General features: G+C 44.9%; 1 protein-coding gene across 5 annotated transcripts in view; it reads left to right on the top strand.

The window, feature by feature from the left end:
* Positions 1-945: 945 nt before the first annotated feature.
* Positions 946-24480, top strand: part of flna (filamin A, alpha (actin binding protein 280)) — a 44174-nt gene continuing 20639 nt past the window's right edge. For 4 of the 5 annotated variants that reach the window (XM_039604662.1, XM_031747924.2, XM_031747925.2 and 1 more), the window contains exons 1-6: positions 9613-9784; positions 10541-11002; positions 19947-20198; positions 22248-22345; positions 24048-24195; positions 24316-24434. In XM_039604662.1, the coding sequence (XP_039460596.1) occupies positions 10633-11002; positions 19947-20198; positions 22248-22345; positions 24048-24195; positions 24316-24434 (987 nt within the window). In that variant the 5' untranslated portion in view covers positions 9613-9784; positions 10541-10632. Of the gene's footprint in view, positions 1226-9612; positions 9785-10540; positions 11003-19946; positions 20199-22247; positions 22346-24047; positions 24196-24315; positions 24435-24480 lie in introns of those variants that run through there. The other variant, XM_031747923.2, reaches the window with a different exon arrangement.

The following is a 24480-nucleotide window of genomic DNA, read 5'->3' as shown; positions in this document are numbered from 1 at the left end:
GTGACCTTAAAGCACAGACTGAGCTTTTCTGTAAAGCTCTGTAACCTCCCTCCTTTGGCTCCCTCCTCTCCTCTAGGTCCTGTCCTCTCTCACACTCCATTTCTAGGAGGACAATATAGAGAAAATACCACCATTATGCAGATTACATTTCTTCTAATACATGAAGATATCCTTTTCCCTTGTGACAGCTGTGACAGGCTCTGAACCTGAATTACATAAGTGGAAGAAAATGGACTTGATGTATGGATGGAGAACATATTCTAATGCACTAACGAGAACTATTAAAAGCTATTCCTAATGTTGCCTACAGAATACAGTCTCTCCGCTCTTGACTCCACTCTCACTTTCACCTCCCTAAACAGTCTCTACCTCCTCCTCCCCTTCCGTCCATCCTCCCTCCAGACTGATGAACTGTGAGTAGAGGGCACAGCAGAGACACATTCTTGTTTCCTGAGCCAATGCTCAGCTGGAGAGCACTGAAACACAGTGTGTGTGTGTGTGTGTGTGTGTGTGTGTGTGTGTGTGTGTGTGTGTGTGTGTGTGTGTGTGTGTGTGTGTGTGTGCGCTCACACATAAACCTCCCCATGTTGACTCAGAGCAGGACCTGACACAGAAACTCAGCTCCCTCAGTCTCCCTTAACAATAACAGATAAAAGGAAAGAGAGCAGGGGCTGAAAGACATATGACCACTCACAGAAATACCATGCAAGACAGATGAGGAGCTTTACACACACTCACGCACACGCACACATACACACACTCACACCAGGGTACAATAAAAATGGATGAGATCAGAGCAGAGCACAGACCGGTGACATCATACCTATAAAATCCAGGCGCGGTCGTGACGTCACCAAGTAAAAAAGGCAGACACAGCCGAGAGAGAGAGAGAGAGAGTAACACCCCCAGCACCTCTGATGCTTTACCCGTTTACCAATTAAGGCTCTCACGGTGCAGGCAGAGAGAGAGAGGGGGATCGAGAGGTGGAGGTAGAAAAGAGAAAAAGAGCGGAGGGACTATCTCTTTCTTTTCTTTTGAGCCACCAGTACCAATACACCCATTTCCCCCCACCGGGACTGAGCGTGGGGAGGGAGCTCCGGGACTTCGGTGCGCACACACACACATAAACACACCCTCTGTGACCACAGCAACATCTGCGCGCAGACGGAGCGGACAGAGAGAACGCACACACGGACGACTGAAGATCACAGGCTCCAGCACACAGGTGAGTGCGTTTCCGATGTGAGGAGGCTCCTTTCACACTGTGAGGCTTCCTGCGTGGCGTGTGTGCTCAAGTTTTCTGTGTCAGCTCCGTGGGTATGTTTGCAGCGGGCTGGAGACGTTCAGCCGGGAGTGTCCGCTGCTTCTGCCGCGGGTGCGGTGGATGGGTTTTCCTGTTAAACTTTGAGGGAGGTTCACTGAGTGCGCTCAGGGCTTGGCTGCTGACGGTAAAGCCCCGGTGGTCCACGGTCAGCCCCACGCTGTTCCTGCGTGTAAACTTTATTTGCTGGTTTTTGCGCGCGTGGACCGCAGCAGCGGACTCCCCGGTGTTACAATTAGGGGTTCCACACCAAATAAGGTCATCCACGGCCACTGGTGCTGTTTTACCGGGGGGCCAAGTGGTGGCCGCGTGCGCCCTCCGCCGCCGGGAGCGGGAAACCGCAAGAGCACGCGCGCCGCCGGGTCCACTTTACATTGAGGACGTTTGAAAATGACACAAGAGTTCACCTCCCGAAGTATCAGTGATCCACTAACAGCAGCCTGACAGAACACTCAAAACTAAAAGTGCACCTGTCCCAGATTTTACTCTCGTGGCTGCTTGAAATAATTATTCTCTCCAGTCTGGACTCATTTGATCTAATCTGGATATTATTCAGAAGAATGGTTGAATTTTCACTTAAGACATTTCAGAGACACAGCTTGATGATCATTCATCTAATTCTCAAAATAAGGAAAAGAAACTATAAATTATGCAGAGTGAAGGTTCCCTCGTAGTGCACCACAGCTTTCATCCTGTGATAGCTGGCGTAGGAAAACTGATCGATGAAAACATAAAAATACTCTGGCAATTATCAAAAAGATGCCTGCCAAGTATTTGTCAGTCACTTCACTTGGTAATAATCATAGTAAAGCTTCAGTTTCATTGAGTGCCTACACCTGAATGCACATTTTTGCAACATGTTTTGGTTCTTATGGTCAGCAGCTTCTCAAAGCGTGGCCAGATGGTAGGAAAGCTTTCACGCAGCTCCCATGTTCAAGGACAGAATGGCCTTCTTTCCCCTAATTTATCCACATTTAATAACCATACAAGCAAGGCAGCATTTCTCTTCAATTTCAGCTGTTCTGTTCTTGACATCATTTGCAGCTTAAACTTTAACAGCATTAACACATGCCACTGGAAGACTGAGAGGCTTACATCTATGTATCAGTACTTCACAATTTATATTTTGTGATGAAGCAAACAGAACGCCCTGATCCAAGTCTGTCCAGTTTACAGTGGGCAGTATCCTTTCACTTAGCAGTTGCAAGAACTAACTGTTGCCTATAGACATGTTATATACAGTTATGTAAACACAAACGAGTTATTTTCAGTTCATGGCAGAGTGTAGGAGAAAGTCTTAAGGAAGCTTCAGTCCAGATAGAGTCATGTCCACTTCACCAGTAAGGCTTCCAAAAAAAGAAAAGTGCTGTCATGATGGTTGTTTGGTGATGAGACTGCAGGACTTGAATGCGCCTCTTTTGTTCTCAGACTAAATGTAACCAGTTTTTTTAAAGCTTTTCTGGCAGGTGATTTTATGGTGAGGTCATAACATTCCTACTGAGCTTTCATCTTTCATGGGGCGACCGTGGCTCAAGAGTTGGGCGTTTGCCTTGTAATCGGAAGGTTGCCGGTTCGATCCCCAGCTTGGACAGTCTCGGTCGTTGTGTCCTTAGGTGGCTGTGGCTACAATGTAGCTTGCCATCACCAGTGGGTGACTGGATATGTAAAGCGCTTTAGGGTCCTTAGGGACTAAAAAAGCACTATACAAATACAGGCCGTTTACCATTTCATCTAAAGTGCTGTGGATAACTGTGGGCTTCCTGTGCTCTACCACAAAGTCAGAGCTCCTCAGCTGACTTGAGACACATCACTTTTAAATGTTTTTACTGGTTACTAATTGTCACATACAAATGAAAATCAAACCCCCGATTCATCGATTACACCAGCAGGTTACGATTAAAATCACTAGTGTTGTTACGTATCTCTACAGCAAATTTAAAAGTTTAGCTTTTGTCATGTGCAGTGTTGGTCAAGTTACTTGAAAAAAGTAATCCTGTTACTTTACTGATTACTTATTTTCAAAAGTAATTAGTTACTTAGTTAGTTACTTTTTAAAAACACAATTTACAACCTGAATAGGTGATAAAGCGATAGATCTTTCAGCCCAATTCTGCTTTTTCTGCATAATTCATCATACAAAATGTAATCAAATGGAAAAGTCTCTTTTTAAAACTTGTTTTATTAGTTTTAATCTTTTAACTTTATGCATCAAGCAAAAATTAAATTATATGCAACATTCTCTGACTGGAAGAAATTTGTTTAACATTTAAACCTATTTTCTGCACATTCCAGCACATAAAATAAAATATTTTGTGTGTTTACACTCACTCTTTCAAATAGATGCGAGTAAAACACAGCAGAAAATAAATAAAGTCAAAGACTAGTTGCTCTATTTTCACCTGTAAAGCAGGACTGGGGTAGGCGGAGGTTTGCCCTGGTGCAGGTGTGCCGCAGCGGTCAGTTGAAGACTCCGCGAGTTTCTCTATGAAGTTCCCATTACAGTCGTAGCGCATTCGGCGCTTGCTTGGAAGTTAAGGGGGTTTTTCGCTGTAAAAAGAAGTTTTCTTCCCACGCACAATGGACACTAATGTTTTTGTCACTTTTTATGGAATCAAACTCAAAGTAAGGTCAGTACTTCCACGCTTTAAACGCTGCACGCTCATACTCTCTCCGCACTCGATATATTATCCATTGTTGATCTGCACACAGCTGTTGTCACGAACGTCGCACTCGCTTACGTCACTGTCATGAGACATTCTCGCAAAAAACTCACGGTTTTAGTAACGCAGTAACGCAGCGTTCCTACGGGAAAGTAACGGTAATCTAATTACCGTTTTTGCAATGGTAATCCCTTACATTACTCGTTACTTGAAAAAAGTAATCGGATTACAGTAACGCGTTTACCCATCGCTGGTCATGTGAATGTTTTGTAACAAACTCGATGACATAATAAAACTTAAATTCCCTAAAACAGAAAAATGTATGCAGACTTGGTGTTTTTCATGCAGAAATATTATGCTGAGATATGACCTACAGTAAAAGTCTCGAGCCACCCCCACATTCCATTCGATTTTGTTTCTTGTCATCTTTTTAAAGTGGTCCTAAAGGGAGTACTTCTCAGAAGTTATTCTGTGGGCATTGGCTGCTTTGTCCTTTATTTTCAGCCCAGTCCTTGTGCCTGACCTTTGCTAAGCCATTTCACTGTGACCTATGATTCAATCAAGCATAAAAAGGCAGCTAAGAATGAACCAGTGTGTGACAACACATAGTAACATTTTCATTTGTAATGCTGTTCATCTGTTAAACTATCTTTAGACACTGTAGCAGATCCAGGTAACAGAGTGTGGTCAGGAATCAAATGGTGTTTTTGAACTAACTCAGCATGATGTGGCCTTAAACAAAACAAAAAACGAGAGGAGGGTGAAAAAGTATCAGGCCTGAAAATCTACATACAGCAGATGAAAAGTATGTCATAGTCATATCGTTAAGAAAGGAAAAGATCCAGCAAAGAGCCGACACTGGACCGTAGATGAGTAGTTACTAAGAAGCCGTTCTTCAATAAGGGAAACGCCTCAAAAAGTTGAATTATGCTAAATTACACATGAACGTGGCTAAAAATCATTGGAAACAGCTTTTATGAGATGATGACTACGATTTTGACTACTACAGTGAGTGTCTACAGACGTCTGTCCGACATGGTGGAGGCTCTGTCATGGTTTGGGACTAAGAGAAGAATGTCTGGCTCCTTACCATCAGATGTTGATCCATCATGCAATACCCTCTGGAAAACATCCGATTAGCAACAGCTTCATTTTTCATCCCAAACACACTGCCAACAAAGTAAAAGCCAAGCTGAACAGAAAAACACACAGTGTGGACTGGGCTACAGACTTCAACATTATTGAAGAAACGTGGGGTCACCTTGAAAAGTGTTCAGTTTGTAAAGAAGACTTTGAAACGTCTTCCAAGAACCTAAGAAACTACTCCTAAATACTACTTAATGAAATCACAGAAGGCTTGAATAAGAGAGCTCAGACTGTGTTGAATAAATACATATGTTCGCTTTCAGATGTCTCAGTTAATTGCTGCACCTTTTTCCATTTTCCTAGCAAAATATATCCAGTGAGGGGCAGCTTAAGACTTCTGCACATCACTGTCTTTATATTGAATCAGCTTTCAGAAAATGTATCTATAGGTATCTATAGATACATTTGTTTTTGTTAAAAAAGTTGTTTAAAGGTAAAGATCTAATTAAATCCACTAGAATGAGAGCCATTAAGATACTTTCGAGGCTTATGACTTCCTCTTATGATTTACAAATGGATTCACCTGCATGCAGCCAAACATCAGGCAAACGTGGCACTACTCAGACTGACTGGATTTCTGTCTCTCTCTCTCATAAATATATATACTGTGAAGAGAAAAGAGGATGCTGGCGTGGTTCATCTGATGTAAACAACTCAATCTAACGCGTCCTTATTTGACATGTCTTGTCCTACTTTCACCTAACAAGTGCCACCGTTACCACACTGTCTACAGAAACTGGAGGGGAAAACCATAATTTAGGTGTAATCTCTGCTTCTGACTGGCTGTCTCCGCACTGTCTTGTATGTAATATGGCTGGCAGTGTTATCGCGTGCAGTGTTACATTTCCTGTGCGGAGTTTTGCTCTGCTCACGCTTGTGGCTGATTGGGTGGGGTAAGTGATGAGAAGCTGATGGTGTGACAGGCTGGTGCTATACAGCTATATAAGATTCACTGAAGTGGAGACTAAGTCGACACCTTTCTGAGGAATAGAGCTTATATTTGCATGAAGACACACACACACAGATATACCATGCCCCATAGACAGGTCGATAGATTTCACATTTGACTATTTGATGAAAAATACTACAAGCCATCCAAAGCTCTTCCCTCCTTCTCCATCTGTTCCATAAATCAATGGTGTTCATCTCTCAGGTCCTCTGCTTCAGTCTTACCTGACACAGACTCATTGGAGGGACACTAGTACCCGTATCTTAGCACTCCAGCCTCTGGGTTTCGTCTCAGCCGATCCAGGGAATGAGGCATGTACTCCTGTTGTACTCACTGTGATCTTTGGCTGGAGGCCTCCTGCACAAGCAGGGAATACTAGTGCCACATTTAGTTCTGTAAGGTTCTGTTGGATTTGGCTCTCTGAAATCCTTTCTCAACACTGACGTGGTCAGGTTGTGTTTTTACAGCACTCATTCATGTTCTTACCTTATTGTCTTTGAGCTAAGATGCAGTCTAAACTGAGGTCCTGATGTGTGGGTAAGAAGCTGGAATGACACATTTTCAGTCTGTCTTGAAGCATTAGTCAGAGTAACACTGATGCAGCTTTTGGGCACTTTAATGAAAATCTTGTTTGTAACAGTGACTAAGTGATTTTCTAATGAGATTTCTGCGGTGGTGCGCAAAGTCCTCAACAGCATCCAGCAAAGGACTCAGTGATGACGTCACAACGATCAGGATAAAAAGTGGATAGATCCAAAAAGCAGATAACTGGAACACTTCCAGGGCAGAGAAGTGTAGTACCATAATAAAATGCTAGGGGGAGACAAATGACAAGCGAGAGAGTTCAGTCTTGCCTCGGTGAGCTCTTGCCGTCCCCGCCCTGCGTGTTGTCTGTTGCCTGTTTATTTTCTAAATTCCTCTGGAACAATAGGCCTCTATATGTGCTGGATATTCTGCCAGCTTCCTCGGCTTTCACTTACTTCCAGGCAGAACTTCATTGAGCTCTCTGGCATGAACAAACCACAGATTACGCCTCTCCAAGCATCCATTCACTTCTTCTTTCTGGTACATTGTGTTTATTTGGCCTGTTTTCTGCTCTGCCGCTGTTGTTGGACATCTTCATTAAGCCTGTAAATTATTGTGAATATACAGTTTGAGCTGTAAAATGATGTGAATTACACAATTATACCAAAACGATCTAATTGTGTTGTTCGATTCTTTAAGTGACCACAGGACGATAGAAGCAAGCTGGTGCCACTCTGTGTGTGTTGCATTAACTCTTTTATTGGGGTGTTATTAAGTCTGGAGGCTCCGGGGTTGTTATGGGGGTGAAGAGCATTCTTGAGATTCTCCTTTGACCAGACACACACACACACACACACACACACACACACACACACACACACACACACACACACACACACACACACACACACACACACACACATCTACACAAAGGCCAAGCATTCTTGATGGCTGCCGGCCGCACTGTGGCTCCTGGCACTGAACTCCTTATTTAGTCAAAAAGTTGCAGAGTCACATCCAAGCCCATCTGTAGAGCTGCTGCTGGTGTGTTACTCACAGGAAAAAAGGAATTTAAAGGTCGGGGTACACAGATAACACTGATGTCCTGCTTAGAAGTCATAATCAGATGTCAGATACTACAAAGCAACAGAAACCAATGAGCTAGAAATCTGGCAGTTCATCAAACGTCCGGTTCAGTCCTGCTGGTTACACTTTGGAAATAGGTTGCTAACATGTCCGTGTCTTATTTATGTGCCTAAATAATGCAGCACTTACCTACTTGTGCATTATGAATGCTGCACATCAGCCTTTTGGCCACCACCATGATGCCTTTTGCTTTGAGGAGCCAAAAGTGGCCATATTTAAACTCACCTTTAAAGGGTAAAGTTCCCAACTAATAGTAACAAGCCTGTTTAGCAAGCTTCAACCACAAATTGTATGTGAAGGAGTGCACTAACAAAAACGTCTGACCACTACAGGATTTATTATTTGTCAGATAATTTCATTCAAATACCACAGGAAGCACCCATCTGATGGCATAAAGCACAGAGCTTTCATGTTACAGCTTTAGAAGCATATTTGCATCAGACAGTGGACTGCCAAGTTATCAGCTGTGGTTAGTAAGATTGACAGTTGCATGCATGAACTGCATCGCTGCAATGATGCAGGCACGCATAACTCCTGGTGAGGTGAAAAAAAGTGGAGCACCAACATTGTGAATCATCAGCAAAGTATATTTTTTCTTAGATGATCCCTTAAAAATGCTTAAAAAGACACCAAACCACATAGTCAACACGTCCCATTCACAGATATCTGCCAGTGGCAGCACACCAGTGGATTACCCACGTCTGATTTAACACTTAAAAAAATGTAAATGGATCAAATCTACCCACTGCACAGTTGTTATGAAAGAAACTATCACTATAGAGACCAGAACTGGGTTTTGCACCAGGCTGTGATGGTGTTTATTTCTATTAGCAAATCAAGCCAACTGTGTGGAGGGACGAGCTTTTCGAGACTGTGCTCATTAGAGGAACAACAGTTTTGGCCATCAGCTTACTTCCTTAGCTCTGAAGGTCAAAGCAGTCACAGAGCAGCGTGCATGGAGCTGGTGATAAACTGTAAGCTTCTTTGGTGACCAGTATAGTACCTCGCCATGCCCGGCCTCTTTGTCAACCTTTTTAGAGCTGACAGCTGCTAACTGTTCACCTCAAAGCTTGCTTGATGCTTCTTTATAATATTGGCCGTCACAGTTTTTCGTAAACCTACAAAGAGCCATCAGCACGTGTCTCCAATGCAGAAGACAAAGTGATGAAAACAATCGATCCTGGCTGTTATCAGACTTCATCATTAGCGTATAGCCTACCATGTATTAGTGTAGAGCACATAGCTGATCTGTGATCAGGCTGTTGGGTCAGTACAGCTGGGATAAACAGAGTGCAGACTGGTCCACACAGTCCTGTCTTTAATGACGGGGCTGCACACACAGCACAGTGACGTCACAAACAGACGAAGGCAGAGGTTCACACTGTGCGCTCGAATGCACAAATAAGCACACTGTCCATGCTTGCACAAAAAAGGAAGGTTGAACAACACTGAATGCATTCCAACGCACACAAACAAACAACTGCGAGTCCCCGATCTGCTTATCCTTCCAGATATCTTAAATATTTACTTCGCCTGGGACCCCGAGCACAAGATGAGCTCATATCCTCACAGGGACCGTGAACATGGGCCCTTCATCTCAGTAGGTCTGCTGGAATATCTGATTGTCGAGCTCTGAAAACAGCCCCTCTGCTTCTGTAGCCACAGCATGGCATTAGGGATAAAGGTCATGGGGGAGAGGGCTTTATGTCCTCGAAGGAAATACTTGTGGGTATTTGTAAAAACTGAATTAAGATGACAATATTAAGAGTTTTAACTTTATGGCACCATTAAGTTTCATTTTTAGAAAACTTAGAAGACGTCCACAGAAAAACACAGAAGGAAACAACGGCTGAGGCTGAGCAGGTGAAATCAATCAGACTGTGATGAGGGCAGGTGAAAGACGGGAGCAGGTAAAACCCACAGGACGAACTAACGGTGTGCAAACTGTCACATAGTCCCACAGGGGGACGATAGGATTCCCAGGATAAGGACAGTCTTTGACAAATACACATGAAGACCATTACAAAGACCACAGAGGTAATTTCACTGCTTTCTGATTTCCAGTGAAATCACACAGTTCATACAACAATGCTGGCACGTTGTGGCCTGATGGTTATGATCATTGGTGTTTGCCACATGTCCTGGGTGTCGCCAGCACTGTCCATTAGTTTGGGGACAGTTTGCTTTAATGTCCCCAAGACTGTTAGCTTCAGACAGGAGCCTGTTTACAAAGGTGCATCAGCGGAGGATAAACCGAACAATGACTCGACGGTGTGTTAAAGTAAACCCGAGGGCTGAACACAATGAAGACCCCAACTCTCAGATTATGCGTACTTCTGACTTGTGGCGCTGCAGCCTGAGGTCTCCTGCCCGGAGCACTTTCTCTGGACACCGCTGACTGTCTTTATTAAAAATGGCTAAATGTCCAAACACAGAGCAGCTGTTCTGACTGCAGTGAGTTAAACTCGGTGGTAAAATTAGCGAGATGCTTTTTTTGCTGTTAAACATGGCGTAAAGTTAGAATTTGAACACGTTTCAGGTTTCTTACAGCTCAACCGCCCCGACACGGGACATTGGGTTTTCCTTAGCTGGGCCAGGCGTAAGTTTGGGACACAATCTAGCGGGGCTAAATGCCACTCTTCTTATTTGTTTCCCCCTTTTTTCCTTATTGTGACACGGATAATGGAGCTGACTCGTCCCTTTCCGTTCACAGCCGCCTACTTTCTATGCGAAACTTGTGTCTCCAGGCTGTCAGTAACTGTTCACTCCTCTTTTTCTTTTCTCCACAAACAGACGAGCTAGAAAGGGAAGACTGAGAAGACTCCACCCAGGGCGAAGGAAAAAAAGAGAAGCCAGCGAACCAGGAGACAGCCGAGACCATAAAAATGAGTGGTTCCCACCCCCGGCTCCACCAGAGCGCCGCGCCCGCTCCAAACGCTCTCTCCGCGGACAAGGACGCAGAAATGCCCGCAACAGAGAAAGACCTGGCCGAGGATGCGCCGTGGAAGAAGATACAGCAGAACACCTTCACCCGCTGGTGTAACGAACACCTGAAATGCGTCAACAAGAGGATCGGCAACCTGCAGACGGATCTCAGCGACGGGCTGCGGCTTATCGGGCTCCTGGAGGTCCTGTCTCAGAAGAAAATGTTCCGAAAGTACAACCAGAGGCCCACCTTTCGCCAGATGCAGCTGGAGAACGTGTCGGTGGCTCTGGAGTTCCTGGACAAGGAAAACATCAAGCTGGTGTCCATAGGTGAGTGTGTGTGAGTGCCAGGACGAGTGATTGATCCAGCTTTACTCTAACAGGTTTACTCAGGTGGCTTCTGCTCCCTCCTGCGCTGCAGTCTGTGGGAAAATGTTTGCTGTTCCTAAAGAAGTGGTCACATTTGATTGCACTGTAGTTAATTGTGGTCATTTTAAGAGCAGAAGCGTTTAAACGCGCACCAGGATTTCTGAAAGGATTCTCAGTGAGGCAGCGGGCGTTTCCCTCGGGTGACCGGGGGCGCAGGGCTTTTGTCTCGGGCTGTTCAGATTTGAGGTAGATTGTTTTGGGAGGAGGGGGTCTGACTGTGCTGTGGGGTCAGTGGGTGGGGGTGTCTTTCAGCCGCCTGAGCCGGCCTGTCAGAGCCACGCTCTGTGGGCCTGTCCCAGACCTACTGTGTGTGTTGATGTGGTGGAGAGAGCTCGGGCTGATTCTGGACTGCAGCAGACATAAAGTTTGAATTGGCTCTGCCTACATGCAGCTGCATGCCTGCTCACTGCGCTGCTGATGTTCTGCTTTCTCATATTTCTCCCAGAACAGTACAGATGTCACACAGCTCTGATGAGTCCTCGCTACAGTTCATTATTCAGGGTCTGTAAGAACAAATAAAATGCCGCCTCATCACCTGGAGTAAAGACCGAGTCTGTAACTGTCTTATCTACAGAGTCTGTGGGTGGAAATGTGTGACAGCTCTGTGACTCAGATATGAGTGGGTCCTTGTCATCTCTGGTGTCTGGCTCACTTGGTTTCCATGAACACGCTCCTGCCTCCAGCTGCTTTGCAGGGGAGATGATGCCCTGCTGGATCCAAAGGGTGGCTCTAAATTTGGGAGGCGCTGCTGCAGACATTGCGGTTGACAACTTAAAGTACACATCTGATACCACCTTCACACACATCACCCTCATTTTCTCGATACATGCCAGCAGATTGTTTTAATGAAAACAGTGCTTTGCTGGTATTTAGGGCGAAGCACGAGTTTGTTCCTCCTGCTGACTCACACTCATCCTTAGCTGCTCCTTTGACTCATTTAATCTGAAGATGAGAGAGGAGCCTGCTTTTCTTTTACTTCCTCCTTTCATTGCAGAAAGTGGACACACCCAGGCAGCAAGGCTCACCACAAATTGCCAAACTGACATCTCTTCACAGCGTGATGCACACGCTCTCTCCTTCTCTGTGCTCTGGGCTTTTTTTTTGTTGTTGTTGTTCTTTGCCCAGTTTGGTTTTCAGCATATTTTCTCTCTGATTACTTATCAGGTTTCCTTTCATCTTGCATCTTGATGGCCACACCTCTTTCATTTCTCATTTCACTTGTCTTTTTCTTGTTTACTGAAAATTCAACAGTTTCCAGTGGATCCAATTCATCTGGAGTTCACTCGTTAAATGCTTATTAGTTCTACCCAGAAAGCAGCCAGGAAGCTGGACAAATAACAGCTGTGTGTGTTGTGGAGTAGTCCATCCAACCCCAGAGACGCAGGTGTCCAGTGTTTCTTATTTTACACCTGAGGAAAAGGCAAACGCGTCCTCACTGAAGTCAGACGTTCAGTATTTGTGCATCTTGCTCAGTCCAAGAATAAAAACTAGAATAGCTCTGAGTGATTAACAGTTATCTCGTACACAGCCTTGGTGTGGCTGTGTCTGAAATCACGGCTCCTCCCCCTTTAAGCCCACTTTGTTCTTATTGGCTGTCCTTGTCCACAGTCTTATTTTGGGCTACTGTGCTTGCTTGAGAATTTCATGCGTGAGATTGTCTTTTTCACTTGGGCTTCACTCTGCTCTCAATACAAAGAGCGAACGTCAGCACAAACTCCTGTTCTCGTACACGCCCTCACAAAGCCTCTGAGAAGTATTACAGGGATTTAATGTAGTTCAGGCTACAAATAAGAGACGGGATAATCATTTTGTGACAGCAGAACTATTTTACTCGGTACTTTGGTATTTTCTGACAGCTGATATTTTCAGCATCAGGCAGGAATTTTTCATCACATGTAAATATTTGAATCCCCCAGCATGTCAGTCAGCAGGTAGTAAAGACAAACACTGTGCTGTAACCATCAGTGGACTTCTGTTCTGTCAAATCTCATTTTTCATGCCAGATGTTTAACTCTGACACAAAGTGAAGGAATGATAGTTGCCACTTCCAAACCAGCAGAAGAAACTGTCACTGTTTCTACACTCTGCTTTCTGAACCCTCACACCTCTCTAAAGATTGGATGTCACCTTTGAGCACGCTGGGAAGGAAAGAGGCAGACGGTAAAATAAATGAAGTGGGCGACTTTAGAGACACTGGAACTAATGTTGCTGGTTTAAAGGCAGAGGCTCAGGAGATGGATCTGGAGAAGGATGACTGCTGACCGGTACTCAGCTCTGTTACAAAGGGCTCCCCTTCACCGGCTGGGCCAGGTTGTTTGGCAAACGCTCCTCTTACAGACACTTGATGTTCTACTTTGCACAGGAAATGCAACACTGGGACCAGCAGCGTATCAGCTTTGCTTAGGCTGATGTTTTTCTTTTTTCCCTTTAGGCTAACTTTACTAAAAGGTTAAAAAATCAATTTAGCAGAATCTCCCACAGAGATGCTGTGTGTCTTTTAATCCATTCCCAGATTTATTAACCAATATTCATATTGGCCAAATGGACTTATTACGCATCTTTGGCTGTAAAGTTTAAAAAATCATCACTTTTTAGGAACAATGTAAATATTCTGAATAAGGTAGTGTGAAGCAAAGATGGTCAGTTCTGGTTTGCGTTCAGACATCAGCAGGTTGTGACCATGACACTTTAAACATCCCTGTAAAACTTGTCTTCAATCTTTGCCGAACCACTTTGAGTTTTGTCTCTAGGACAAACCAAAGGAGTCGCTTTCACTTACACAGAACTTGTAAAATGGACCTGCTGACAGTAAATCCACAGTAGATAAATGGTTAAAGGTTAATATGTGAGCTCATTTTTTTTTTATTTTTTTTTTTCAGACTCTTCCTGCCAAACCTTGTTTGCTCCTTCAGCTGTAAACGTGGTCCTCTTGCATGTGTCCTTAGCATCTCTCGTGTTCCTGCACAGTGCTAAAGTTGTCGTGCTGCACGGCTCGGCCAGCGTGGTATCCAGCCACAGTGACATTCTTCTCCCATTCCTACATTTCCACACAGTCCAGACTTCACTGTAACCAGGCTTCAGCCTAACGGGTAATCTCTCTGACAAAGCCCCACATGATCTGGCAGCAGCAGCAGACACATGACTACTGATGAATCCAAAGACCTAACATGGGTTCAGTCACAGAGGCTGCCAGCAGCAGGCAGTGATGTTAGCAGTGATCCAACAGCACGTCTCATGTAGTCGTTTAGTTTGCTGTGACTATAGAACATTTTACAAGCATCTTCTGTATAAATCTTTAGTTTTGAGGAAATTCCTGTTGCATCGATGTGCAAAGACGGCGTAAGTGATTGTTCCCCTGCCCTCATCACACCCATGTTTGTACAAGCTTCATCCTATTTGTGTGTCTGAGTGAAATAGAGCTTTAACAAACATTAGCTGTTCAGCAGATTAGGACTTGTTGTCCTCATCAAATATTCCCCTGCTTGTGCAGAGGTTCATTCTCCGTCATAATCATGTCAACAGCATCTCGGCTCCAGCCCGGCAGCCAAACCCAGATTTGAAACCCTCCTTTGCATGAACTTGACTGAGCCTGTGCAGAAAATGCAGAAACGGTGCATCAGTGAATGTTGTGCCAAGCTCTTCCAGATATGGTGTGGAATCATCTTCATAAATGGCAGCTTCCTTGTCTTTAGGGGGAGTGGAGGTGAGCAGGTTGAGACAGACGCCTGTGTAGTAATAGCCAGCTGCTGCCTCCTGTGATCCCAGGACGATGAAGCATTTTAGGAAGTTTGTCACAAGTGTACAGTGCTGCTTGGACGTGTTCCTTAGATGGTGGGGAAACGTCAAAGCACACAAAGATGTTTTAGTTATTGCTGTATACAACAAATATGTGATTGTGCACAATCAAAAATATCATACTGCCAAACATCAACTTCCCTCTGCCATGTTTCTACTTTTGCAAGCGTGGCACCATGCCTCTACAAGTAACCCAAGGAAATGGATGCTAATGGAAGCCAGTGTTGTTGATCTCTGACATTAGCCTAAGAGATGGTGTTTAGAGCCATGTGATGGAGATGAATAGGTTTCCTTGGTTAAAGTCAGATTCTCCTGGCTGGTGCTGCCTGCAGTGACACCTGAGCTGCTAGGTGGCGCAAACTGGCACATTCACAATCTTATTGCTCATTAGCCCAAAAAAAAGCTACACTGATGCTTGTTGCAGTATCAGTTATCAGCTTGGTGGAAAACTATTTGAAACTTGGACCACGTTAATTAGCAGAATCCAGCGAGCATAGTGGGTTCCTCTTTGAAGTTGAACGTTCCTAAGCTAATCCCAAAACCCGGAGAACTCCTGTTTTGGTCATAACATGAGTGCTGCACAGGTCCACTGGGAACGCTCGCTCACCAGTTTAACCTGCTGTGTTCGGATGTTATAATCTTAAATGTAATCTTTTATTTCAGAAACATGACGATGAGGGAAAGGAGAGCCTTTGGTGATGAGGGCAGAGAGGAATGCAGGTCGGGGTGAGATAAGCTCTTAGCCACTCAGTTAGGTCAAAATGGATCACTTCCTGCCAGCTCATTATCATTAGCACAACTTCCTGTCTGCACAGGCGGAGGGGGTTGGTCATGTGGATCCTGGAATTAGCAGAGTGTGTGTTCCCATTCAGTCCAGAGGTATTCTGGCTATTCCATTACATCATATTTGGAAAACTGCCACAACTCCCCATGCCTCATGTTCAAACTCAACAAGCACTTTTTTCAGCACATATTTAAACTGCACATGAACGGCAGACACATTCTTCTTCATAGATAATGTTCATAAACTGGCTCTTATGTTACTGTTCTTGTCATAAGATTTTACATACAGACGAGCTTCTGGAGGGAATAATCAGTGACTTCCAAACTGAAGTTTAATAGTACTTCTCAGCTGTTTCCAGGAAACATGGTACCCATGTCCTCCCTCACCTCCTGATCATCCTTTTCTTTGTCCAAGGCCATTTTCTCTGTGCTTGCTTCACTCAGATGAACACGTCCCATCCTCAGTGGGAGCTGCTGTCAGTGCAGCCTTTTAAAAATGTCCCATACAGCACTTTTACTCCCCCACCTTTTTTCTTTCTTTTAGACCTCCGCCCCTTCTGCCTCTTTCCCTCTCCGTCCTCCCTCCTCCCCTCCCTGTCTGTAACCAGAGCCCAGGGAATTGGGGGTGGTGGGGGGGGCCCTGCCAAATCCAGTGTGCTTCTGCCCTTTTAAGGCTAAAAAACCAGGAGGAACTTTTTTTTTTTTCCAGTTTAGGGAGTGCAGAGGAGAGCTGAGGGGAGGGAGGATGACTGGAAGGAGTAGAAAGAAAGAGGAGGAAGTGTAGTAGCTCCAGTGTGGCTTGGTGCAGTCAGAGGAAGAAGTGGGAGGGAAAGAAAAGAGCTGCAGGTCACAGATTTCAGCATTTGGAGGTTTTAGACTGAACTCAGTGTAACATTAGATGGCGCATCTCGTGTGTGTGTAGAGCTGTATGAAATGTGATATTTCCTTTTATTATCCACACCCACCCAACATGTATTCAGTATGTGCAGCATGTTTTACTAATATCTTTACCTTTAGCATATCGGTATATGTGGCCAGCATGAACACATACAGCAAATGACTCTTTATGTTTTTATTTGTAAGATTTATTATAAATGTCTGACTGCAGTGTGACGTTCTCAGCAGCTGTTCTGTGGTTAATCTGGAGCCGTGGAACAGAGGAAACAAACCTTCACTAAACTGAGTTTCAAGTCTTTGTGAATCAACATAAGGCCCATTTTGTAAATGATGGTCCCATTAGTTTCTCAGTGGGGCTTCAACACTAATCTTTTTATTTTTCCTCATATGTATGTTACACATGCACGTATGGTCAGTTGGTCATGTGACATGTTATGAATTTCATTAAAATTCCTTTCCACATGATGTGAGCTGGAGATGATATTATGAGAGCTCATGACAGCCATGCTACAGTTACACTTCATCATTATTGTGTAAGGATAACATGGACGGGGAAGGGAGAGGCCTCGGGACTGCTGCTTGTTCTTCCGTCTACAAGCTCTCAGGACTAATCGGCTCCAGATGTTGCTGTACAGTCTGAACCGTGCAGAGCGCTCTCCCTCCCCGTGGTCTCGTTGCTGAGACCAGGTCAGGGTACAGGTCACGGGTTGTGATGATGTCATGTAATGCCACAGGAGGGCTGTGGAGGGGCTGTCACAGCAACGACCAGCCATACCAATGAATCATGGGAGTTTTAGGGGTAAAAGGACCACAGACACTCCATACGGTAGCCCCCGTGGTGTACACACAAACTTGTTCCGGGGGGTGTATGAGTCAGCAGAGGGGGGAGTCTGTGGCAGCATGTGTCCATATATGGGCTCCGTCAGGCTTGGTGAGCTGTGCTCTGCTGGGAATGCTGGCAGATTCCTTGAATGTTTAGTGGCTTTTGTGTGTGCAAGACATGAATCAAAGACACAGACTCGGAGCTGAATGAAGCCCTGACGATATTCCTTTATAGGGGGACTGTCTGTTGAACTAAAAGCGGCAGATTGTATTCTGTTTATTGTGCAACCACTAAAACTAGTAATGTTGTAGTGTCTCTGCTGGGAAGGCTGGCAGGCTGACACGCCCCTGCTTTAGCTGATCTGCATTCTTGCTACATGTACCAACCTGTGGTCTTATTCAGCCTCTGCTATCAGTACTAATAACAGTTTATAAGTGCTGGGTTTATCTGTCCCTAGGCAACATTTCTCTGCCCCCCCCCCCCGCGCTGCTGCCTCTTTTCTTCCATTCCTCAGCTTCTTTCTCAAAGTTCCCACAGTAGCTGGCCATCCAAGCATCTGATCCAGTTCCGTTTGATCACCCTATGGAGTGTCTCCCACCCACCCAGCCCCCTTCACCCACCAAGGCCAAACAGAAGGCAGCTGACATGTCATGTAGAGCAGCGTTGGCGCTCTTCTGTTTCTGGATTCAGACGAGCAGCCAGCTAAGACAGTGTCCCAGTTTTGCATGTGCACAAACAGCTCGACTTGTTATGGGGAAAAGATTTCCTGTTGCTGCTCTGCTCCTCTTTATCTGCATCATGCATGCTCACACTCTCACTGACTCCCAGAGAAGACCATTCATGTTGCAGTAGCTCCAGCCCAGGCCTCGGTGGTGTCACTGTGGTTGAGGCTGATTTGCTGTCACCAACAGTTATTCCAATGTAGCTGTAAATTTGGGGGAGGGGAGTTAAGATGGCAATGACGACTAAAGCTCTCCAGACCCCTGCAAAACAAAACCCACTGCATGTAAAAGTGGGGATTTGTTCGTATTTCAGAACTTGATCTCAGGTTCTTCCAAGAATCTGAACTTGGCTCCATTATTTCCTCGCTAACTAATAATCTGATCAACATCAGCTTGGAAACGCACAAACACAGCACCACACCCTTTCCTCTAGGCCTGATCTTAGCAATCATTGGTCTTGCTTCTTGTGCAAGCTATGTGCATGTGATAGCGTTTCTGTGGGCCGGTATGTGTGCTCATGCCCAGGCTAGCTTATGGTTGCATCACCTTTTACTCAGCTTGCAGCAGTGTGTGGTTTAGACTTGAAAACAGAAAAATGCAAATAGAAAAGTCGGTGTGCTGCTAGTGTGGTCGTCACAACTGGAACTAGTGTGTCAGTATGTCTGTTTTAATGTGATTCAGCTCTCAACTCTCTGTTCTGGAGGTTCTCACGCTATCGTCTGAATTCAGACCGTTCAGGCTCTCATTCAGATGAATTTCATGTCTGTCACACTTCATCATCACCGCTTCATTTATACAAATGGGGTTTCAAAAGTGGTCCAGTGTTTTATTACACTGCAAAAATGCATCAAAGACATGTGAAATTAAAGTTAGTTCAAATAAAAGGTCAATTTTATTTATATACACATTTCATTGCTTAAACTCACTGTGCTCATGAGCCATCCACACTGTTAATAAAACGCCATGACAGGAATCAGGTAGCGTCTTCATAAGGGGGAAGACCACAAATCCAGTCTGTGGGGATTCCAAGCTGGTGTACTCCCAGTGCTGCTTTCAAGCCCAGCTAATTGGGAGGGTTGCATCAGGAAGGGCATCCAGCACAAAATCAGATGAGTCCATCCCCCATGGCAACCGCTGGGTAAATAGGGGAGCAACCCAGAGTCCATTAGAAAAAGACTGTTTTTACACAGTCAGCGGGACTCTGTGTACATCCTGGAGTTTTATGTACTGCATCTCCTTTGTGATGTAAAACGATAATGAGGTAGGTAGTTAACAAAGTCCATAACTGGTACATGGTGGTCAAATCTGCCATCCTTGAAACTAATGCATTTACACTCGACGCATCCTCCAAGGTTTTCATATTAAAGCTTTGCAGCACTCAGGCCAAACCCCTGCTACATTTAACATGGACTTAAAACACAGTTACTGTACTGCCATTTGAGGACGGTCACTTTGTCCACCAGTGTCAGAAACTCAGCTTTTAATTTGCACTGATGTTATCCTCCTCCTCTTTTTTAAAAAAAAAAAAAAAAAAAGTTTGGGCTCTGAGTTAATGTGTCTTTTGAAATGCAGTGCTCAAGAATGGACACAGCTTCAACTTATGACAACCACTGGAAATTAGACCATCTTTAATATGTTTAAAGGGGGAGGGGCCAGCCAAACATTAAATGGCAGGAGGAATCTGAGTATTTGGAGTACAGATTACTTCATGTCCTTGGCTCAGCCTTCTTTTAGATGTGCTGTGTTTTATGGTGGTTTGAACTAGTTTCTAAAATAAAGGAACTTTGTGCTAATGTTTAACGTGACTCTCATATCTGGTCCCCAGACTCTAAAGCCATTGTTGATGGAAACCTGAAGCTGATCCTGGGTCTGATTTGGACCTTGATCCTGCACTACTCCATCTCCATGCCCATGTGGGATGAAGAGGAAGAGGCAGATGATGGCAAGCAGAAGACCCCCAAGCAGAGGCTGCTGGGATGGATCCAGAACAAGCTGCCTGAGCTCCCCATCACCAACTTCAACAGGGACTGGCAGACCGGTCGGGCCCTGGGAGCCCTGGTTGACAGCTGTGCTCCAGGTGAGCTAAACCGTGAATGTGTTGAGGTGTTCTGGGGTCTTGAAAGGTGCGTGGGTGTCTTTACCCTGCTGCTAGGGCCTGAGCCTGAGACGAGCCCAGTACCAAGAACGAGATCCATTTATTTCAGAAAGACGAGGCTCCTGTCTAGATGTTCTGCTGCTCCAGTAAAGATTCAGTATTTTTAAACATGTTGTTGGACACATGCTTCAACTTCTAAGCTAAATAATTTGTCATTTGCCTAGTGTTACCCTTAAACATTAGTCACGTAACTTTTTTTTTAGGTCAACTGATAAAGAATCATTAAATTTGCAGTGTTCAGCGATCAAAGCAAAAGAGAAGCTACTTTCAGCTTGTCCCACAGGGTCTCAGTAGCAAGTCAGCATGTTGGAGTTTGACAACAGTCGCCCTTCCTGACCTAACCCCAGAGGGGATTTGTGTCTTCCACTTCCCGAGGGAATGTGTAAACCATGTTGCTCTCATTTGGTAATGTGGCTCACAAAGTGAGACACAAAGGTAGTAAATAACTAGGCAAACAATAATAAACAAGAGCCAATCAGAGTAGAGAGTGACACTGCAGTGAAACAGAAAAAATCCCCCATCACAAAGGTGTGTGTGGGTGGGTGGGTGTGTGGAATTACAGCTGTAGTGATGCTAAAATCAATCAGGCCAACGCAGTTCAGCATTCATTTAAAGCTGACGAGTGAAACAGTCCTCGACCTGTGTGCAGGTCTCTGGCACATTTCAGTCCAGCAGCTAGAGAGGACTTAAAGATTTAACATGTGGAACTAAGCAGTGCATTGAAATGACACTACCACCCCTCAAACTGTACACCAACCTCGCCTCATACGTCTAACATTAAACACGCAGCAGTGACTGACAGCTGGAGGTTTGAGGTTGGGTGAGGGAAAGCATGACATTATAATTCTCATGTGTCAATAAAACAGATGGGAAGAGTGATGAGCAACCAGAGGGGGTACAGAGCTCTGTCCGGGGGAGGTTTCCGTTTACATGCTTGGAATGTTTGGCATTGCTATGGCTCACCAGCAACCTCAAGTCGGAGACGAGGCCTCCACAGAAGCAAACCGATTTACTGCAGCGTCCTGAAATAACAGCCATCAGACTTACCAACAAGTAAATAACTGCTGACACGGCCGTGTTTCCAGGACAGGCTCGTCATTCAAGGGCAGACCTGTCTGGGAGCCACAGAGTGACCCATACCTACGTACTGCTGCAGAGATTAGACGTTATGCCTCATTCTGCCTTTATCTTCTGGATATCATCAAGGCTGCAAGTTTGGAGTCAACAAGTTGTCCTTAATTAGACAGACTGGCTGTAACAGAGGAAGCACTCCATGTCTAATTAATCAGAAATGCTGTTTCACTGTGTAAAGGGGGTCTACTCTGCTTTTACTCAACCTTCTTATTTATCTTATACAGCCTTGGCACAGCTCCTCAGTGCAACCTTAAACAGTGGCTGGGTGGGGCAGAGTTGTATCCTTCAGATGACCATATTGGGGATTTCTGCTCTCATTGTCAAGAGATCTGAGTGTTGGAGCCCTCTGAAGCCAGGACCCATGATTTTAAGTTGCACCACGTGTTAATAAAATCATGGAGCTAATGGAACAATGACAGAAAAATAGCCAAAACACCACAGATCCACTCAGTGACCCCTGTGTGTCAGTCCTGAACAACCTTTCCTGTTACTGGGCCATCTACCACCTTAGTGCATTTTTATACACGCAGTACTTTCAAGTACATATTAGAAATGTTAGTGATAGCATTTTTTTTTTTTTTTTTTTTTTTTTATTCATTTCAACTTGAATACATGAAACCTGATCTGTAGCTCTGCATTCAGTCCACAGGGAGCAGTTTCCACAGTGGGTGGCATGTTTGAGTTTCTTTCTAGCAAGTTTGATATCATTAAACACATTTTTCCTTTTTTTTTTTTTTTTTTTTGAGATCTTATACTCGCCATAATCAGTACAGTCAGTACTGTAAATGAACCCTTCTGCTTCATATAGTAAATCCATCTGACCTCTAATTCCTGCAGGTCTGTGTCCTGACTGGGACCAGTGGGATCAGACAAAACCAGTGGACAACGCGCGTGAAGCCATGCAGCAAGCTGATGACTGGCTCGGCATTCCACAGGTGACCTGATAATGGAGTAACATTAAAAAAAGCCGAATTCCTGGATATTGGTAGACAGTTCAATCACAATCATGTTTTTCCCACAGCTTCAGTTTTGTCACCTCCTAACGTTTAGTCCGGGTTATTGAATCTGCCCTTTGGAGGTCAATGCACTGTTTCTTGCTGGTCACTGTGGCCAATCACAAGTGTTTTACAAATAAGTAACCAGTCACTTTTGAACAGATTTTGCATATAAAGCAAAAACCTGATTTCAGTTGAGGTGACTTTGAGGATGGCAGCCTGACTCATCTGCAGTTAATCTAAATCGAGGTAAAATGATGGAGCCTTTCACTGAGGACCGCCGGTTGGTCATCGAAACTTGTTGGAGACTCTCGACCACAGGCTGAGAGGCTTTACAAAAGCTGCTGAATGAGGAGTCTTTGGACATCTGGTTAGCAGCAAGTGAACTTTTAAAATAAGAGTGTGGAGATTGTTCACCAGTAAAGTCATCGTGTTTGGTTCTTTCAGACTGTCCATCGTTTACAGTCAGTCTGCCATAAGGCTGGTGTAGGTGTGCACACTCTGGAAACTAGGACTGAAGTCTGCGCTTATCCACACCTGCTAATGACTTCACTCCCTCAGACACCAACCACAAGGAAGTGGTGCATTTTCTGAGGGTGATTTTTATCTGTAGCTGCAGTGAAGCTTTTTCCTTTTGGTCACCATCACAACATCTCTTTGTACAGCAGCTCATGTTTGAATCCTTACACAGGGGGGCAAGTATTCTTTTATCTGAGTGCTCTGTTCATATCTGAGTGAGTTTAAAGGTCCCAGGTGATTTTTTTTTTTTTTTTTTTTTTTTAATAATACAAATTGGTCAGTGAGCGGTCATTTTCGTACCCGTCCAATTCTTGGTTCCCCCCTGTAGTCTTTTGTAAGGCTACAGGGGGTCTTTGGCAAACTAGAAATGGTAAATCTGTTCTGGTGCAATCATATGGGGAAACCTGACATTTGAGCCCCTTTTCAACATTTACCAGGGAGCTTTGAAAGTGAACTCAGAGTTTCGCGTGCCACCTTTTTGGTGTAGTTGTGTGCGTCTGTCAGTACTGCTGGCATGATTGGCACGCTGTCGCGTGCTGACAGTTGGCTCTGTGGTCGCTGGCGTTTCCGCCTTCAGCTGTGCTTCTGCTAAGAAACTGTTGGTGTCCTTCCCCTCCAGACTCTGTGGTTTGTCTGTTTGATTGTCTGGCTCCTGGTTTGCGTGCGACTGTCTCAGGTACTTTCTGTGTGTGTGTGTGTGTGTGTGTGTGTGTGTGTGTGTGTGTGTGTGTGTGTGTGTGTGTGTGTGTGTGTGTGTGTGTGTGTGTGTGTGTGTGTGTGTGTGTGTGTGTGTGTGTGTGTGTGTGTGTGTGTGTGTGTGTGTGTGTGTGTGTGTGTGTGTGTGTGTGTGTGTGTGTGTGTGTGTGTGTGTGTGTGTGTGTGTGTGTGTGTGTGTGTGTGTGTGTGTGTGTGTGTGTGTGTGTGTGGGGTTTGAATCACACAATCAGAACATCATTTGGTTTGCTTGTGGGTAATCTCCACAGTAACTGATCAAGCCCTGCCTCCGTCTGCACAGCTGTAACCTTGGTTCTCCGTCAACTACAAACATGCAAACAAGTCCGGGGGGGGGGGGGGCAGGGGACCAGCCCTTACATTTAGAAAAATGTTCCTCCTTGTCTCCTAGGTGATAACCCCTGAAGAGATCGTCGACCCCAATGTGGACGAGCACTCAGTCATGACCTACCTGTCACAGTTCCCAAAAGCCAAGCTCAAGCCTGGAGCACCTCTGCGACCCAAACTCAACCCCAAGAAGGCCCGTGCCTATGGCCCAGGTACGCCTGCATGCACGCGCATCACCACATGCAGCTGATTCACCTTTGCATGTATCCACAGAGAAACTGTGAGCCTCATACTGCAGTGAGACATTTTAACATGTTGTCTGTTGTGTGAAGGCGTCGAGCCCGTTGGTAATGTAGTGATGAAAAAGGCTACGTTCACCGTGGAAACCATCAGCGCAGGAATGGGAGAGGTGCTGGTTTACGTGGAGGACCCTGCAGGCCATAGAGAGGAGGTCTGTGATCCATCCTTGTGTGTAACTTCTACTTTCAGTTTTGTTC

This window comes from Oreochromis aureus, linkage group 20 (assembly GCF_013358895.1).
Source record: "Oreochromis aureus strain Israel breed Guangdong linkage group 20, ZZ_aureus, whole genome shotgun sequence".
In the NCBI taxonomy this organism is placed as follows: domain Eukaryota; kingdom Metazoa; phylum Chordata; class Actinopteri; order Cichliformes; family Cichlidae; genus Oreochromis; species Oreochromis aureus.
The sequence above is the reverse complement of the archived record's forward strand: the minus strand, read 5'-3'. Positions and strand labels throughout refer to the sequence as shown.